This window comes from Mercenaria mercenaria, chromosome 6 (genome assembly GCF_021730395.1).
Source record: "Mercenaria mercenaria strain notata chromosome 6, MADL_Memer_1, whole genome shotgun sequence".
Lineage (NCBI taxonomy): Eukaryota > Metazoa > Mollusca > Bivalvia > Venerida > Veneridae > Mercenaria > Mercenaria mercenaria.
Genome location: NC_069366.1, coordinates 10,657,352 through 10,677,488, shown reverse-complemented (window position 1 = coordinate 10,677,488; position 20,137 = coordinate 10,657,352). Strand labels below are relative to the sequence as shown.

Below are 20,137 nucleotides of genomic sequence, written 5' to 3'. Positions count from 1 at the left end.
CCATCTGAACAAGATGTCAATTTTTAGCTCACCTGAGCACGAAGTGATCAATATGAGCTATTTTTACCGGTCATTGTAAAAAAAAATAGTGTAAATATTGTCATTGTGTCAAATTAATCTAAATAACACAATACCTTATTTTGAAAGAAAAGAAAAACACTACTTAAGTTATTTTGCATATCTTAAGCTTTACCAATTAGGGCGGATTAAGTCTCACATTATTTCCAGGTATAGGTATACATTGTTTCCAGTAAGTTCCTTGTATTTTTTCAATTCGTGGTCTTCGGCTATAATGAGGTTTGGCGGGGCGACATAGCGAGTGGCACAAATATGCCACCGCACGTACTATAAAAAATAGCAGTTACTATTTTAAGACGCCTATTTTAAGACGCCTCATATTTATTTTTAACATTGGTTTTACCTAAGCTATCTATTTTTACTACTATAATCTGGTATCCTATATCATGGACCGAAGGTGGATACGCGTTATTACAGTTAAGATCTTTAGGCTGGAACCTACGGATTCGCAGAATGACTGTAATAAAATACGAAGAAACAAAATGGAAGAAAAGGATTTACATTTAAATGAAATCAACTTTTAGTGAAAAGATAAAAGAAAGGTATGGTTTTTAAGTTTGCCTTGAAAAATGTAGTATCTTAACAGTTTAACGCATTTTATAACATTATGTCGAATTATAAGCAGTCCAGAATAAAGAATTGGGAAAACTGGGCTTTAATGAAAATATACTCTGACTTAAAGTGTTTACGCTTATAGTACTGTAACATAAGAAACCAAAACTTAAATGCTTGAATGATTAAACGATTAAACCAAATAAATCTTTAAGCCCTTCCTTATGTGGGGCCGACGTTTGATCTAAATATAGATATGTGTTTTTCCAGTTTCGATAGTATGTGTTAATTGTGAAAAAGGTAAGAATTTTAATAAATATTTAAAGATATTTTTTCCATATTTACAGTTTTGCAGGTGCATCATTTGTTTTTTTGAAAATGCATAAAGGAGAATACTCGTATATTCTAGCTAAATTATAGATTGTAAAAACCTTGTATTAATGCGGTTTCATTCTCGTGTTTTGGCAAAATGGCCTACATAAACACTAACGTTACCATACACTTTAGAAAATTTACACCCATCTAAACATTAATTTAAGCTCGCCTAAACCGAGCTATTAGTATAGGCGGATGATTTGTCATTCGTTGTCCACAATTTATTCGTTTACACTCTAGAGGTTAGTTTTTATTTGCCCTATCTTAATATCGCTTAGTCGAAATATTTAAGAATTTGAAACTGGTTGATCTCGGGTCAAAAAAAAGTCACTGAGTCAAATCATAGGAAAACCTTGGTGACACTGTAGATGCAATATGACATGTGAAAAAAAGCTTTTAGAAGCTGCTGCAGCATCGGAATCAAACAAGAATATTAGCAAGCTCAGTTTGATTGAATCTGGTGAGAGGAGGTAATGAAATGTGCAACACCACTTACACCCCTTAGATGCAACATTGAATATTTTCCATGATCCCAAAGGACCAGGCAAAATAACAACACTGGGTCTTAGAACGAGTAGACTGTTTTACAACCGCAACACGACGCTTGTTATACTGGTCAGGCTACTGTCGAACTTGACTTGTCTCTGTCTTTGATTTTTTTAATAGTCAAGCAAGCACATGCAACTATAGCTAGGCTATTCAACATGCATTTTCAATATGCAGAGGCATTGGCATAATTATGTGGAAAACACAGATATCTAATCTATGTCTTTCAATCGCTTTTATAACAGTTAAATCTTTTATATCCCTACCCCCCCCCGCCCCCCCCCCCCACCCTCCACCCCCGCCGCTCTCACACACTTCCTCCTACTAGCTTTCACTCACCCGTTGTCCTTTCGACACAACCCAAGAAAAATATATAATTATCATTTTGTTACAGGTCATACACAAATTGATGCCTCCTGTTGTTGCTTTTTCATATCCTTCAATAATATCCAGCCTAATTTCATCCCCATGCAGTACATCTTCTGCTAAAACGAATACACGTTTGTAATGTTTCTTACAGTACCCCATACACACCACCCCAAAAGTTTCTACACCCACTAATCACACTACCCCCTCCCTCGTCCCCTTCTTCAAAAGGAAAACAAACAAAAGGAGCAAACAACACAAAACTTGTTTATTGTTTAATTTTAGTGCAAGTTATAGACTAGACTGTCTATTAGGGAAATCAGCATGAGCTGCATTAGAACCACTTCTAGTTAGTTATAACTACTTAAATGTTGTTATGGTTGCGTAGTGGCCTGTTACATGGGCGGCTAGGGTTCAATACTCCGACGACCCATTTCTTTTCAGTGAAAATGTTTGAGATGTTATTTTATTTTAATATTTCTCGATCATTCTTGTCATGCGCATGTAAATTTCATTTTAATGCAAAATATCATTCTTAATTTGTCATTAGCGGTAAGTTTCGCCAGGTGTGTCAGCAGATTCCTGGAGTCAGAGTCCGCAGTACAAAGTTTACTAGTCAAGGATTAGATATTACAGTTATTACTTTTTTATTTGCATACTATTCGGCCCATTGATCGTTTATGCTATAATTTAAAATATTTTAAAAGGCATCAGATGTCCATATTGTTTCATTTTACCAATATCTCATGAGAATGTATGGATTCACATAACGCAAATTTAAAAGAATAAGATACTAAAAATATGACTCTGGCAGATATCGAACCCGCAACTACATAATGCAATCATCACGATGTTCATACTTGCCTGTGCTATCACGGCTATTTGGACAGTATATATTTATATATGGGCCTTTACATGGGAAAACCTGTATAAGTGACAAAAATTGAAAATTGAGATAACAAAATATTCATAAAAAACATTCTTTAACCTTTCAAATATGAAAATTTGAAGTAATTGCCTAATAGTGACTAATGTCTAATAGTGACAGCTCTTGTTTATATATATATTTGTGTTGCTTCTTGTAAAACTTACTGAATTATACTGATTTTTAAACATTACCTAAAATAACCGTTCCGTTATCTGAAGTGCAAATCAATCGCTGACCTCAAAACCGAATATTTTATATCTATTAGCGATATTGTCTGGTTTACCTGCCTTCTTACGTACTTAATGCGTTTCTTGTTTAAATATAGATTGTTTTTTCCTAACTCGTACTACTTTTAGATAAACATTCATGACTGATGTACATTTGGGAAATGATTTCAGGCGTGTGTGTTTTAATTAATTAATTTATTATCTACTTGAATAATATTTTCAGTAGTTTATTTTCCAAGTGACTAGATATAAGAGAAAAAAATAGAAAAATATGACATACGATATGAATTTGTACGGTATTTAAATAGACAATCAATGGAAATTCTTACGCCAAAACGACGGTAGGTACCGATAAATTGTTTTGATTGACTGAATTATAGAGTAATCTACAATACAGAATTATGAAAAGGTATAAGATTAGTCACATATTTTCAGGACTCCTTATAATCATACATTTGACACAAATATATCCACATTTAGGGGCTGAGCCGGGGCTTTTAGTACTTCAAAAAATATAACGTCAAACGTGACTGTTTTGCTTTGTTTACTTCCTCTGGAATAAACCACTCTAAATAAAGACATGCGAGCGAAGCAAGCTGACAATTTCATACTTTACGCCTCTGCACTTAATGTCATGCCAATATATATCTTTGGTTCGGACACCGAAAACTTATAAACGCCGGGTCAATACTTATGGACAATAAAGTGAAAACCCGATAATTTGGTTTTGTACTTATATACAATACTTACAAAAATAGTAACATTATTTTATCATAAACAAGCAATAACTGTCGTTAGAATATAACAAACATTGTAACAGAATAGAATCAAGGATTCTGTGTTCATCTGCAACAAGATACAACGTTAAATCAAAGGAATTTAGGAGATAGCTCTTTTCAGGTCCAATCTGACGCCATACATAAATCTGTTAAAAAACGAACAAAGATTTCTGTAAAAGTCAAGCCTCGTTATTTCGTATATAAATTTTACATATTGTTGTCATATTTATAATAGCTCTGTTTTAAATGTGCTTTTCTATACTTAGATGAGTTCGGGTGTTTCGACATATCAGTGTCCGTCCTGGGAAGTCTATCCTAGGCTACATTATTTCTACGGACGATACACAGATCTTTTGACAAGATGTAAAAGAGTAACAGGTATTGTAATTTTGAAAGTATTGAAAATATAACTGTTTTAATGCCATCGTATTTCATTAAGGTTTTAATAGAATGCACTGCAGACGATATAATGTAGAAGTATTAACTCTGATATTATTTTTGATACGGTTTTAAGTATCTTACATTCTTCAGTAATTTGTATGTTAAAGTGATCAATCTTCTGGCCAGCAGTTCCCAGTTGCAAAGGCTTAACTATTTGTTCACCTGACTGCATGATATTTATTGTGAAACATTGACTGGTTGTCTTCTACCAAAGTTTTACAAATCATTCCCATTGGGTCAAACACAAAGCTGACCCCACCCAGAGCTTAGATATCTGGCATGTAGCATTTTCTAGCGATTCTCTGTCACGTTTATTATAATAATTATCCTGTGGTCAACATTGACCACGGCTTGGGTTTTACTTTTTACATGGACGATTAAAAGGAAAAAAGTTTGAAATCTTTATGAAGTCCTAAACTGATATAGTTACCATAGAGCATTGGTCCTCTACCAATTTTCGACTAACCTGAGCACAAAGTGCTCGGAATGTGCTTTTGTGACCGCTTACTGTCCGTCGTACGTCCGTCCGGCCGTCGTTCGTGTGCCACACTTTCTTTTGATAACATCTTCTCTAAAACTACTGGTATCCCTGAAACTTATAGCATCCTGCTCTGTTTTAAAATGCTTCACTCTGGCTGCTTTTAGGCGCCAGAGCTAAAAACAGAAAAAAACTATGAATGATTTTTTTTCACGACACGCTCGAAAGACCTTCATTAAACTTTGTCTTCAGCATTATAATAAGGTCGATTTCTTCTCATGAACAGCTTGGTGGATTTTCCCCAAATACGGTCTGTAGCATCATTATAAGGTCATTTAAATTTGTTGAAATGAAGATGCTTAGACCCTTTTAGGGGCGGCTATAGTTAAAAATAGAATTATCTTACATAATTCAATAATTCAACAATTCATCTCATGAAATGCTTGATAGATCTTCAGCAAACTTAATTATAGAAATACCTTTAAACAACTCCTTCTTATAAACTAATGGATGGATCTTCATTAAACTGTCTGTAACATCATTATAAGGGCTGCTTGTTAATTGTTAACGAATGGGTGCACCTTTCCCCTTAAAAGGACTGCTAGAGCTAAACATAGAAGTACCTTTATTTACTTCTTCTCATGAGCCACTGTATGCAGAACATAATATACCTTCTAAAGACCCTCGGTCCTCTTCCAAAGTTGCACACTGTCTAAACAACGAAATTCTCGTGGGCAATCTAGGGACATCATGTCACTCTTTTTTTTTCGGTTGGCCGAACAATGGGGTTCAGATGTTTTACATAGACTTATATAGGAAACAATTTATCTTCTTAATATTTCGATCCCTTGTGATTAATTAGTTGGCATGCAGCTTTGTTTAGTAACCCTTAACCAATTTTGTTCAAATTATGTCTCTGGGATCAAAGTGGCTCTTCCCTTTGGTCAATTTTTAATGTAGCAATAACGTAAAACGTCAAACCCTAGAATCTAGATAATGTGCTTTAACTGATGAACCGATCTGAGTCCGGTGATTGATATAAGGCCATCATGACCCTCTTGTTCTTTTGTGATATTTTTGAAATGCCTTATGCAATATTCATTCCTGTAAATGTTGTGTTTTATTTTGATCAGGGTTGCTTCCGAAATGTTTCCATAACGACAGAGTGATTTCGGAACTCGATGAAATACGGGATTGTTTCGAAAGTGGTGTTAGACTGAATGTGATCGGAACTGAAATTTCTTTAAATGATTTAGTTTTCTCCACACCAGAAGAATACATTGCAAAGGGATCTCCGAAAGTTGCTGTCTTCATATGTCACACTATCGTTCAAAACCTAGATCTAGAAGGACTGGAGGTAAGAGCGAAGTAGCCCGTGTACGTTTACTTGAAGTTTTTAATACAGTATATATGATATATATTTAGATTCGTGATATTGGCGCATTGTCGTCGTAGTGCATTTAGTCTAATAAATTCATATACATGTTAATAAGTTTAAATCGGATTTCCTTGTTACGATATTAATAAGAAACTGCATTATGCATGTGTCACATTCAGGTGAAGTCGTAGTTATACATCGGTATTGAAATAACGTTACTTCTATAAACTTAGTATACTATTTTGCCTGTAAAATGATACATTGTATCTCTAATGCTCTGTATGGAGTTCTCAGTGGACGATGGAATTATATGACTGTCATATTTTATTTAGGTTTTAATGGCGGTTGGAAGTAAATGTTCCATTAATGTGAGAAATTTAGGAAATTATAAAAAGACTGTACATGTCTCACTGGTTAAAATGCAAAACGTATTTTTTATGTCTTCTGCATAAAAATATTCAGTTCCCTACAAAAATGATAGAAAAAAAAAATTGATAAATGTCTATCTCTGATTGATAGTTGGAGGTCTTTTACTCCACAGAAAAACGCACATGACACTCAAATACCAGATCATGCCTATTTAGCATATTATTTTCTCATTTCAGATGACATTTTTAACTTGAAATAGCTGTAAGTTAAACCTGGTTCTTAATCCGATCATTCACCTTTCAATATTTGTATGGATTTTATAGATACAAAATGTGGAAAAGCATGTTTTGAGATAAATAATAACTTACGTCTTGTTAGTAAGTATCAAAATAAAAGACATTTTTATCTAGGAATATGTCTATTCCTAAAAACTCGCAAACCCAAATACGATTTTTGAACTTATACATGGAGATAATGGAAATCATAAAATAAAATATGCAACAAATGAAAAAAGTACTTATTTAAGAAACAGAAATATAAAAAACTGAATTGCACATTGGCAGATTGGATAGGTATGAAATAGCTACAGGAATTGAAATAAAAATACAAGGATTTGAAAACATTTATGCTTTTAGAATAAATTGATCAAGTATAGGTAGTAAAACTAAATGAAAAAAGTAAATATTTTACAAATTGGAAAAGAAAACTGCAGAGAAAAAAAGTTTTAACTTCAAATAGATGACAATTAGATGATACACCCAAAATGATACTAGAAGAAGAGAAAAAATCTATAATCTCTTATATAAAAAATATACTGTTATTTCTTCGAACAGATAAATAACCAAATAACTAATAACCGTATATATACCTCAATAATTATAATTATAGAACCTAAGATAAAACGCTTTAATAGACGAGTTTGGTTTCCAAACTAAACGTTACTGATTTTGTCATTATCACTCAGAAGAATTCTATTGATTATCATTTTATCATCACATCTATTTTCAGAATATAAATGTTTTAGCCAAACAACTAACAGAAGACTTCTCATTGAGATCAGTCAATGAAAATGTCACAATCATATCATGTGGAATCGAGAACAAACATTCTAAAGAAAAGATTGAAAACTTTAGGTCAGCAATATTTGCAACTATTCAAGAAAGTGGACTGACAGTTAAGCGTAAAAATATCTTGCTTGGATCTGAGGTAAACTGTCTCAAAAGCAAGACCTCGGAGGAATTGGAAGAGAAGATCGTGGTGGGATTTCACAAAATAAATACATATTTGGACAATTTTGATGTGGCAGGCAAAGACATCCCATCAGACGCAATTAACATTTTGGAGACTGAGATGGTTAGGAAAGCAATCCATGGATTTTTGCGCAATCCTTATAACGTTAGAGAGATAGAATGTATAACTGGAAAGGAAGACATTGACAAATTTGTTGAGTTAGCCATTTCCCGTTTGTCTCGCGTTGTAAAATGTGCAGCGGTTGGTCCGTTAGCAGAGAAACACAATCTTCAGCCTTGGGTCTGTAACGAACTGTTGCATACAATTGAGTTCGAGGAGGCTATATGTAAATCTGTTTCGAAAAACGTACGCCATCACTTGAAAAAGCTCAAAGATGCCGGACAGACTACCGATGAAAGAAAATTCAACAAATTTGATTTTCTCCTGTATCCCCTCCAGACCGATATGAAACCAGTTTTCGAAAGAACAGAAGAGAAACTATCATCTATGACTCGTCTATCAATGATAATAAGAAGATTGATCTTTGAGACCAATGGGTATTTGAAACAAACGATTGTAGATTCGGGACATCATTCGGAAAAAGAAATTATTTCGAGATATATCTCAGAGAGGCTGCGGAGGGACATTTTGAAGTAAGTATTGTTAAAATTTAAACTAAACACTTCCGAACTTTTACGTTCATTTAGATATGTTTATTTACTTTGTTGGGTTTACCGTCTCGCCGGCACAATCATAAGGCGCCTTTCCAGGTGTGATGGTAGGGGAAGACCCAGATGCCCCTCCGTGCATTATTTTCTAACGGGCGGGCACCTGGGTAGAAGTACCAACCTTCTGTAAGCCAGCTGGATGGCTTCCTTAAATGAGTCCAATGCCTTGAGAGAGGCAAGTGATTTAAAGTCAGCGGCTGCGGAGGCCCTCTTTTAGATATGTTTGATCAGTTAGCTATGCTTGCAAGTTCTAATGGGTATAGTGTTTAATAACATTTGTGCTTTCCTTATAACTTCACGGGTAATGTGCGACCTTATTTTTTAAAGAAAGTTGAAATTAAATTCTGTTTCATATATTCGTATAATTTGTTTTATAAAACTAAAATAGCAGTGACGCATGCAAAATCATTACTGTTATTTTAGCTGGCGAATTATTATATATTCTTTGTAATCTGGTGACACATTCCTAGTTAGAAGATGGTTAAAGCTAGTGACTTCGACCAGTGCTTTTTTCTCACTATTGTTGGTTTGCAAATATAATTTTCTCATATCAGGAAGTTATCGAGCTGTCTTAAGAAATATCAATGTTCTAAACAAAGTGTTAACCAGATTCTTAAATAATGTCTTTAGAAATACATGGGGTGTTCCAAAACCATTAAAGCTTTGAATTCGGTTTTCACTTATTATATATAATAAGTGAACTATTGTAAATTAAATGGAGATATTAAAGTAGAAAGCGTAGCGTAAGTAGTAATATCCCGTTTCTTTTGATCTTTCATCATGAAACCCGCTTAGCTCAATAGGGAGAGCGTCGGTCTACAGATCGCGGGGTCGTGAGTTCGACCCTCGGGCGGGGCGTATGTTCTCCGCGACGATTTGATAACAGTCACTGTGTCTGAAATCATTCGTCCTCCACCTCTAATTCATACGGGAAGTTGGTAGTTACTTGTGGAGAAAATGTTTGCACTGGTACAGAATCCAGGAACATTGGTTAGGTTAACTGCCCGCCGTTGCATGACTGAAATACTGTTGAAAAACGGCGTAAAACCCAAAACAAACAAAAACTCATCATAAAACGTTAATGTTATACATAACAAAAACATGTTGCTCTTATGACAAAAAAAAATGTTATTCATTTTTAGCCTTAGAGGTGTTTATGGCCTTGGAACTATGTACGGGAAACTTGAAATTCACCTCAGTGACACCCGAAAAAACTCACTGCCAGCAGAGAAACAGTCGGCGTCAGTCCCAATGAAATATCAAAAAGTACAAAGCTTTGACACCACAGGTCACGACCAACATAGAAGGAAAAGAACAAAGAAAAAACAAAAGGCATCTAGCGGTAAACATGAAACACCTAAAGAACCAAACACCCACTTTCGAGAAAGAAAAATTGATACAGATGAAACAGAAACCCCACCAGGAGTTAATGAACCATTGGAAAATATTCCAGAATTGAGATCGCAAATAGCTACATTGCTGCAGAAACACAATTTCCACCATCCATATACTGTTAGATATATCCAAAGTGAGCCAAAACAAATGTTCTTCTCTTTCGAACCAGGTAATACTTTATTAGGCCAAACCGGACCGTCAGAATGCAATATTGGCACTGTCGGTGCATATGCTGAGTCAAAGGATGGAAAACTTTATGGGTTAACTAGTGCACACGTGGTCGTAGGAAGTCGAAGAGCATTTATATTTAAGGAAGGAGGGAAAAATCCTTTCAGCATTCATAAGTATGTGGTCACAGGCGGCCAAGATGAATGCAGCCTTATTGATATCGCCGCCTTACAGCTTATTCCGGTTTTGCAGGAAGAATATAAAAAGTCGCTTGAAAGCAGCCACGAGCGCGTGGCAAAGGCGGAATTAGCAATGGAGTCTCCGGAAAATTTAGTAGGACTATTCGTTCATAAATATGGATCATCGACTGGCCTTACTCATGGAGTTATAATGACGGTGGACTATAGTAAACTTGGACCAAAAGCTGATGATTATATAGTGATAGTAGATCCTTTAGCAGGTAATACTCAAAATGAACTTCAGTGCTTTGTTGGAGAATTTGGGTCATTATTAGAGCCTTCTCAACAGGGTGAAAGCAGCGTACGATCTAATGAGAGAACTGATACTGAAAACCGAAATAATTCGTGCAATTTAAATCTGAAGAGAAGAGAGTTTAATATTGAACAAATAGTAAGTACATCAGAAACGCATGACTTAGATAAAGATTTGTCTCCGAACGTTTCGACAGTCGAAAAGGAGTCTGTTGTTGACACAGTCTTGAAGCAGAATCGTAGCATAAACACTTTGCGCGAAAAGGACTTAAATGTGAAACACCCAGGCTCCACAAAAACTTGTACAAGTAGCCTGTTGTATGTTAGAGACATCAATGAAACAAATAATGCCTTACGCCAAGGAAGCAGAAGTTGTAGACTAAGTGTATTTGCTGAAAAGGGTGATAGTGGTTCAGTCATTTGTACGCGAAACCTTTCACATCACGGGCCTAAGTATTTAGCTGTTTCGATGCTATCCGGAGGGGACTTTGAAATAGGTGGACATGTTGGTAAAAAATCCGTGTCTTTCATGTTGAAAGAAGGATTTAAAAAGTTGCATGCATACCATGAAATAGAGTTTTGACGTCTTGAAATTAGAAATTCTTGGAATTTGAAAAGTCCGTAATATTATGTAAAATTGATAGTAGAATTCCAGCATATCAATAACAACTAAGTAAGAAACCTCCTATGGTACCAATATACGCGACTTCTATTCTCAGAAGCTTTATCCGCAATAAAACATGCTTGTAATATTTCTCTGATAACACTTACAATACAATATTTTTCCTTTACAAGATTGTAAATATTTTGCACAGTATAACTGTTTTGTACTTTCAATAAATATTGTAAGTGTAACTACTTGGACTTTGCTGCTTACTGTTGACAAAATATGCTAGCAATTTAACAGTCTTCAGGTCAAACAACCATAATAGGTATGACTGTAAACATGTTTTGCAGATACTAATAATTCTAGTACTCTTAAACTTCAAGCGACTGGGGTGTCCAGAATATTGTTATTTGTACAAAATATAGCTATACACGTTCGTAACGAATACATTTACTTGTAGCAATACTTACAATCACTTATTTAAACGATCTGTAGCTTTCAACAACGTGAAACTGTTTACTATTCGTAGACATACATGTAGTTGCACATCTGCGTTTTCTAGAGCCGCCATCATGAAAATAAACACATGATGACATGTGCATACAGATCCATTTACAAATTTTGCGATTCATAGAGCTCATCATTATTTAGTTACATTACTTGCTGTAGATTAAACGGATAAATGATGATGATAAGATCGGGCTTATATGGGAGGCACCATTCTTAACATGCTGTTTACAAAACATTGTCAAAACATTTTTCTTTATAGAATCCTGGTCAAGTTTGAAGCTGGATTATTTTATGTCAACAACAAGGTCCTTTCAGCTCGATTGTGATTAAAGTTTCAGGCTAATTTGAACATTCTCCTGGAAAATCTAGCACGAGTGTCATATGAGAAGACGTGGTCAATACCCCAGTGTAGTTCGGACCCACGACCCCACCGGTTTAGTGGTTGACATCTTTACCACTAGACCATCGCGCCCCACAGTTTTATTTTTAACACTTCAAATGTCATAATCAGTGTCCAGTCTTAGTTAAAAGTGGCCATAATGTCTTGACTAAATACCATCTCATACAAGTTAAATGCTGGGTCGTCTCATGTCAAAGATTACGTTTCTTAGTTAAATCTTATAAAAAGACCCTATTTAACAATGTACAGACTAAGTTGATCTACCTTGTCTACATGAAAATTAGCCAGAATCTTTATCCAGTATATTAGAGAAAGACAAAACTTTACTACCTGAACTTTATCCAGTATGCTGAATGATAGAAGACAGTAGTTAACACATTGTGTGCCACATTTCTTCCTACGACTAACGTGGTCGTCATAACGTGCATGTCAATTGCGAAAATAACCTATCTGAATTCAAAATTCGTTCAGCTGTTCACCTTCCGCTGCTTTTTAACTTTACAGTCAAACAAATAGTTTAAACTATAATGCAATGTTCTTTTATAACATTTGTTGTCCAGTTTGGAAAAGAATTTTGTAACACGCCCGATTGTGTTCATAATTTTTGTGAATGAAAATTCTGGTATAATATATATATATATATATATATATATATATATATATATATATATAATGACGTCGGGCAGTACTTGCTGTCTCGTAGAGTTGGTCATCCTTGATATAATAATATAATGTTTATTATACTAAAATGAACGTTTTTTCTTCTTTCCATATCAAATATATAGTAAATGTAAAAACTAGATATTAAAGTATTTAATTTACGATGACAGCAGTTCCTTTCTTTATTCGATAACATCTTTATCAGTCTATATAACAACGCGTTTTCGCGCCACTTTTTGAATTATTATTGTGGACGTGTCACTCTCTCATACAAAATTATTCCCATCTATCTACCCCTCAATTTAACTCCATACTCCGTACGTTTAGAAAAAGGGACCCGCTTATATATTCTTTCTTTATGTTGTTATGAGCGATTGTCTCTATTACTGACAAGCTTGATGCATTTTTGTTGACTGTTGATTTGTTTTATCATAACTACATGTTAAACGACAAATTTTATTTTTTTCTAATTTTGCTAGAGTTCATGGTTTTTATAATATATTTTTTTCACATTATGTCATTAATTCTTGCTCTTCTGATATTACTTTGTCATTTATATTGTGATATGTTGATTGTTGATAAGACTTTATTGTAAGGTGTCGTTAATTTTAAAAGGCGTTAATTTAAAGATACTACCTGATTCATTGACAGAATAGATATAATGTTGATGCTTAAAAGATGAGAAACATTATCAGTGATATACATGTGATTAATGATGGTTTCTATATAAACGAGGAGTGTGATATAGTGTAGTGTCAATTTGATAGTGGCATTACAATGACATATTCAAGATACGTAATGCGTAAAACATTATCTTGATGTATGCGAGTTTTGTTGTCATATTCATGGATGTGTTTGTTTCATATTTAATGATTGACACTGTGAACTTGAGTTTAATATAATCAGTTTTGACATGCTATTAATTCATTAAATCTATGTACGACTTACTATCTCATACGTAGGGGTAAGTATCTCCTACGTAGGAGTTAGTATCTCCTACGTGGGAGTTAGTATCTCCTACGTAGAACATAGTATCTCCTACGTAGGAGTTAGTATCTCCTACGTAAGATTTAGTATCTCCTACGTGGGAGTTAGTATCTCCTACGTAGGACATAGTATCTCCTATGTAGGGCTTAGTATCTCCTACGTAGGACTTAGTATCTCCTACATGGGACATATTATCTCCTACATAGGACATAATATCTCCTACGTAGGAGATATTAAGTACTACGCAGGAGTTAATAGCTCCTACCTAGGACTTAGTATCTCCTACGTAATACTTAATATCTCCTACGTAGGACATAGTATCTGCTACGTAGGACTTAGTATCTCCTGCGTAGGAGTTAGTATCTCCTACGTAGGACATAGCATCTCCTACATAGGACTTAGTAACTCATACGTAAGGGTTCCTATTTTGCGGCGCTGCAACGTTCTGTGGTCCTACTTGCGTTTTCGGTACATGTATTAATTGAACATTGCTGGTTGACTTTTTAATTGCGTGCTGATAAAAGGCATTTATTACAATATTTAATTTATTTTCTAAACTATTTATATTCTTGTATTTTATGTGTTGTCTCGAGAAGGGGCTTAAATAAATAACTTTCCATCATCGAATTCAGTGAAATTATCTCTTAACCACTGTTTCTAACCAATAACAAAGAATGAATTTCTATAGACCTGATTGCATGACACGATTATCAGTGTTCTATAAGATTTATAGACTGGCATCAGTCGTTAGAGTCATTAAATGTAAAACATCTGGCCATAAAACCAATCCTCTCTGATACCACTTTCTGAAAAATTTTACATTATCTCTTGCCTCTGTCTCTAACGTGTTGAGATGAGCCATCAGGGAAAATGGTTTTTCTGAGAAAATATCGGTGTCAGTATGATGAAATTAATATTCTTACAGATGATTTGATGTCAACATACTTTGTAAGTCTATAAGATTTAGAAAGTTTCAACTAGTCAATTATTCTAGTCACTCTGATTAAACAAGATTGTAAAGGTTATTTCGCATAAAATTAGCTCTTATATTAAAAAAAAGTATCTACTGTGAAGAGCGATAAAGGGGAATAAATCATGTTTACCAAGTTACTCGCCCTTAATTTCTTCTCTTTAGGCATAAACTTAACAAAACAAAGGATAACCGGATTTAATGACTGAAACCTACAAATTCGCCGTGATATTCGGTAATTAAAAGATTTTACTGTCAAAAAATACTTCACTTTATTTAAATACTATTCTATTCTTCCTCTTTTTCACAACATATACAATATATAGAAGATACACACACTATGTTAAAGAAGGCAAAACCGTCGGACCACAAGTTGATTTGACATTAGTTTTTCGGAACACTATTATTGAGTGTATTCTCAGGAATAGATCACAAAATTCAGTAGGAAAAACTATATAAAACTGAGCTAAATATAGTACTGTAATTAAGAGAAAATATACAATAATTAAGACTCTTAGAGAGAGAGAGAGAGAGAGAGGTGGGGGGGGAGGGGATGGGGTAGGGGGGGGGGGGGGGGGGGGGGGGGGAGAGAGAGACACGAATATTTGAATTTCATATGAATAAAGAGACATGTGCAAGACCCACACCCCTAGCTGAAAGGTCAAGGTCACTTTTGGCCGCGACGGAACTATTTTTGTCTGTTCTAGATCGGTATTTAACCACTCGGGCGTTCAATTCTTACGCATCTGAACTCTGTCAGGGTTCCCACGGTCAGGGAAAGTCGGTGAAATTCAGGGAAATTTGGAATTGTAGGTCGAAGGTTTAGGAATCAGTTTGTAAAAAATCAGAAAGAATGTAGTAAAAGGCTATAGCTGTTCCTTAAATTTTGGTCTTCACTTAGCACTTTTACAAATATTTCTGTTAGCACTATAATGTATTCTGTATTTCATACCCAAAAGTTATAGTATATCATTAAGTCTGTTTAACAAAACTTGAATAGAATTTTGACAGAAAAATTAAGACTGTAGAACATAATTTTATAAAGCAAGCTTACATCCCTTCTGTTTGCTTTGAACAGTATTATGTTCTACGAACACTATTCTACAAACATTAATGCTGAAATGTTTAGTCCTACATGGTTGAAAAGTTATTTCATCGTAAAATGCACCGACATAAAAACTGTAGCAGTTGCTGTTCTTTTGTAATTTATGCTTACATGGAAATATTACTGAGGAATGGTCATTACACATTATTCTTTGATACTTGTTTATCTTTTTTTCTACTGCATATAAAAATCAGCGTCTTAATTTTACCCTGTCATACTGTAGAATTCAGCAAATTGAAGAACTATAAGACTAAAAGAGGTAAACTGATACTTAAGGTTGAATGGATATTAGGACAATTATTCGACATCATGACTTCAAATAATGTAAAAGGAAAATTAAACAAAAATTTATCAAAACACTGCTACTCTCTTGTATATACAAAAAGTGTCAGGAAAGTTCTTTCCAATTTGAATAATAACTCAACATTAGAAATTTCCAATTTGAATAATAACTCAACATTAGAAATAGTCGAAAACTAAGTCATGTATAGTTTTTATTCATATTAAATGATGATATGTTTACATATTGCATTTGCAGCAGTTTGGTTAATTTCAGATTTTCTTTTTGGTGAAAATATTATTTATTCTATACACTAATTTATTAACTTTTGAAAATAAACAGGCAAGTCTTCTTTAATTGATTTCATGACTGATTTTATTATTATTTTGCAAATGCAAACTGAACTGCTGTTACAGTAATGAAAAACAAATCAAATTTCTCTAACTATATTGCAGCATGTATGACTGTGTTTTTCAGGCTGCAAGTAACATTTAGATTTAGTGAGAAAATGCATTTTCGATAAAAATCATGTCTGAATAAGGACAAATTTTCACAGAATGCCATACATTCGTTTGAACTTATGCAGTAGTAAACCCAAAACATGATCATAGGTAGTTTTTCGGTGACCTTTCTTATTGTTTGTTACATCTCACTAAAATAATACAGCAATTTGTTTAACTGAAACAAATTTTCTTACAGCATGAAAGGTGGTAAAATTTAAGTGATAGGGAGGATTGAGGCCAACATTTATTGATCTATGACCAGCTAAGCTTCTGTGAATGCGGAGCGTTTTGGTCATTGAAAAATGGACTTTGGTCATGGAAAATTCAGGGAAAAGTCAGGGAATTTTATTTTGGTTATTGCATATTTTGAATTATTCCAAATGCATCCCCTTCACGTAAAAGAACTACTTGAAATCTAGATATATTCCTTAAAGTTATAAAGGAATTTATAACACTACAGTTATAAAATCTTAGACTAGATGTATATTGGGCCGTTTGGAAGATAATGCTTTGTGAAAAAGTGACATCTCTTTATGTGTCTAGCGCTTACAGAAAAAGAGAGTTCTCTTTAATTGAAAGAGATAACATTAGCTTAAAAGATCTAGCAGTGTTTTAAAGCTACCTCTGTAGGCAAACTTGCTAGCACCTTATTTAAGAGATATAGCTTGTAAACCTTAGCTCAGGGTTAACCCTAAGACTGCACTGCCTGGTGATCACTTTTGCGGACCGACTAATTATTGTACTAAAATTGACAGAGGTCCGCTATTCGAAACCTTATTTTAAGACCGATGTCGAATGTTTTATTCATTATTTAATTGCTAAAAAGAGTTTTGATGAAACTGAAATAGTTGTTATTTTGTGCACATATTGACGTCAGTTCCACCATGACTTCGTTTACGTGATATTTCGCGCAATACATTTTAAATGTATAAACTAACTCTGACTATTTTCTTATCCAGTTCCGTTGATACACAGCCCGTACGGTTTCAATTTATCATACCCGTTGATATGCCATAAATAATTAGGTCCAAGATTCAGGTACATCCGACGTTGAAGACGAGTTCTCCTTCTCTGTTCAATACCTTCTTTGTCACAAATATGCATCATCAGACGAACTGTTTCCTGTGTAGCAACATATCCCTCTTAAAGGAGTCTCTGATGCATCATCTTATATCCAAGTTGTTTGCTGGATGTCATTACATTTTCCATGACATAGAGAACAACACTAAGCTCATCACTTTTATTTATGCGTCTAAATAACTTCATACGTGACAATATCCGTTTAAGGCTTCGTAAAAACACTTTAAACCCATTTATTTTTTCAAGACAAAGTAATATTTCACGGTATTTCATACCACATGCAAAATATGTTTTTATAAAGTCATCCATGCCGTGTAGTTTTAAATTACACACGTTTCCTTACTAAATAATAGTACACACGAGTATATTGTTCCACTGCGCATGCTTATTGCTTGAGAGTCTTTTAGTCAGTGACATACGTACGAGTTACTAACTCCTACATAGGAGATACTAAGTACTACGTAGGAGATACTAAGTCCTACGTAGGAGATACTATGTCCTACGTAGGAGATACTAAGTCCTACGTAGGAGATACTCACTCCTACGTAGGAGATACTAACTCCTACGTAGTACTTAATGTCTCCTACATAGGAAGTACTATGTCCTATGTAGGAGATACTAAGTCCTACGTAGGAGATACTAAGTCCTACGTAGGAGATACTAACACCTACGTAGTACTTAATATATCCTACGTAGGAGATACTATGTCTTACGTAGGAGATACTAAATACTACGTAGGAGATAATATGTCCTACGTAGGAGATATTATGTCCTACGTAGGAGATACTAAGTCCTACGTAGGAGATACCTGTCCTACGTAGGAGATATTAAGTACTACGTAGGAGATATTAAGTCCTACGTAGGAGATACCTGTCCTACGTAGGAGATATTAAGTACTACGTAGGAGATATTAAGTCCTACGTAGGAGATACAGTAACTATGTCCTACGTAGAAGATACTACGTCCTACGTAGGAGATACTTACTCCTACATAAGAGATATTAATTCCTACGTTATGTAGGAGATAGTAAGTCGTACGTAAGACAAATTTAAATCTCTCTGCTGGCACCAGGACGCTTCCATATAACACATTACGTGTTGTGAATTCGACAATTGGTCTACCTTTCGGGGTATTTAGTGTAAATATTGTCATTGCCACAGTGTCAAATTAATAAACAATGACACTCTAACTTTTCTAAGTATTCGCATATGCACACTACAAAACACTAATATACAAACTTCACATAAGTATTTGATCTAACCTGATGCAAAATCTTAAGGATATATATGTTAAAACTTGCAGACTTAAAAAACAGCTCCAAAGCAAACATCTAAATATTTGACATTTTGTGAATGTCTAACAAAAGTTATTATAAAAGACTGTGTGAAATATATTCTAAAACCGGCCAACATAACAAGTTCACCTTGTTAAATTATGCATGTAAAACTTGTTGAAACATTAAATAGTGCGAAGCAAATGCTACAAAAACGAAAAGTAATAATCGACAACAAATGCAAAGCAATTGAGCATAAGAGCCAGAACAAATGTAACAAATCGGCAACAAATGTTCCAAAGACAACAAATGTAACAACGACGGCAACAAATATAAAGTTTTTTAATGTGAAAGTCACCTCACAAAATATTTGTCCACATTTAAATTTATAACTATTAAGAATTGTTTTCGATGAATACTTGAAATAACACTAATCGTCATTATTTTAGCGACATTATTACCATAAAAGATGATAATCGACACATTTCAGAAATGCACGAAATCTCCGTCTATTTGTTCAGAGCAGCGCGTGATTATACAGTTACCGAAATGTACCATGTTCTTGTAAGGCTAAAATAATATAATATATGCTTCATCATACTTAACCGATATAGATAATAGTACGAGAAAAGTTACTTTCAATTTCCCAATCTTTGAAGCAGCTGCATTGTAGCACCCAATATTATCACGTAACAGTCGGCAACAATTGTAAAATAATGACTTTTCAGTTCTGAACGACAACAAATGTTACAACGGCATCAACAATGTCACTCGTAGCCCTATGTTTGGAATGTAGTTATTTCATGAAGAAACACTTGTTCATTTGGTTCATGTTATTGTTTCTATGTTTGGTACATACGAGGGGCATTCAACATGTAATGTTACTCCGTATGTAGTTCCGTAACTGCTTATAATTTTTAGATGCGGTTTTCGACACATTATAGAGCAATTTATTGGCAACACAATGCTATATAAATCATAAAAATCGGTAGATTCAAAGTAAAAATATAATAATTTGAGTGAGGTGTACTCGGGTATACTGGACAATTTTATGTCCAAAATATCGAGATTGTAATATGCAATTCCTTGATTCTACTATTCAACAACTAGAACTATTGTTCAATTTTCAATTTAAACAGATAAAACAAATCATGATCTTCACAAAAACATATGAAAACTAAAACAAAAAAGTTTATAACAGTTTTAAATTGAGTGTGTTTATTTTTACTCGAA

The 20,137-nt window shown here is 34.2% G+C and overlaps 2 protein-coding genes across 4 annotated transcripts in view; both read left to right on the top strand.

The window, feature by feature from the left end:
* The window catches only part of LOC123549678 (uncharacterized), a 226,715-nt gene that overhangs the window by 195,955 nt on the left and 10,623 nt on the right, over window positions 1–20,137 (top strand). The window lies entirely within an intron of this gene.
* LOC123549677 (uncharacterized) lies at window positions 463–14,320 on the top strand. Of its 3 annotated transcripts, none has more exons than XM_045337952.2 (5): window positions 463–620; window positions 4,118–4,229; window positions 5,904–6,127; window positions 7,526–8,400; window positions 9,618–14,320. In XM_045337952.2, exons 2-5 carry the CDS (start codon window positions 4,118–4,120, stop codon window positions 11,110–11,112), a joined length of 2,706 nt encoding a protein of 901 aa, XP_045193887.2. In that variant the 5' UTR covers window positions 463–620; the 3' UTR covers window positions 11,113–14,320. The 3 variants fall into 3 exon arrangements, with proteins under 3 accessions (XP_045193887.2, XP_053401053.1, XP_045193889.2); XM_053545078.1 differs by lacking the exon at window positions 463–620 and adding an exon at window positions 901–930; XM_045337954.2 differs by lacking the exon at window positions 463–620 and adding an exon at window positions 1,936–3,413.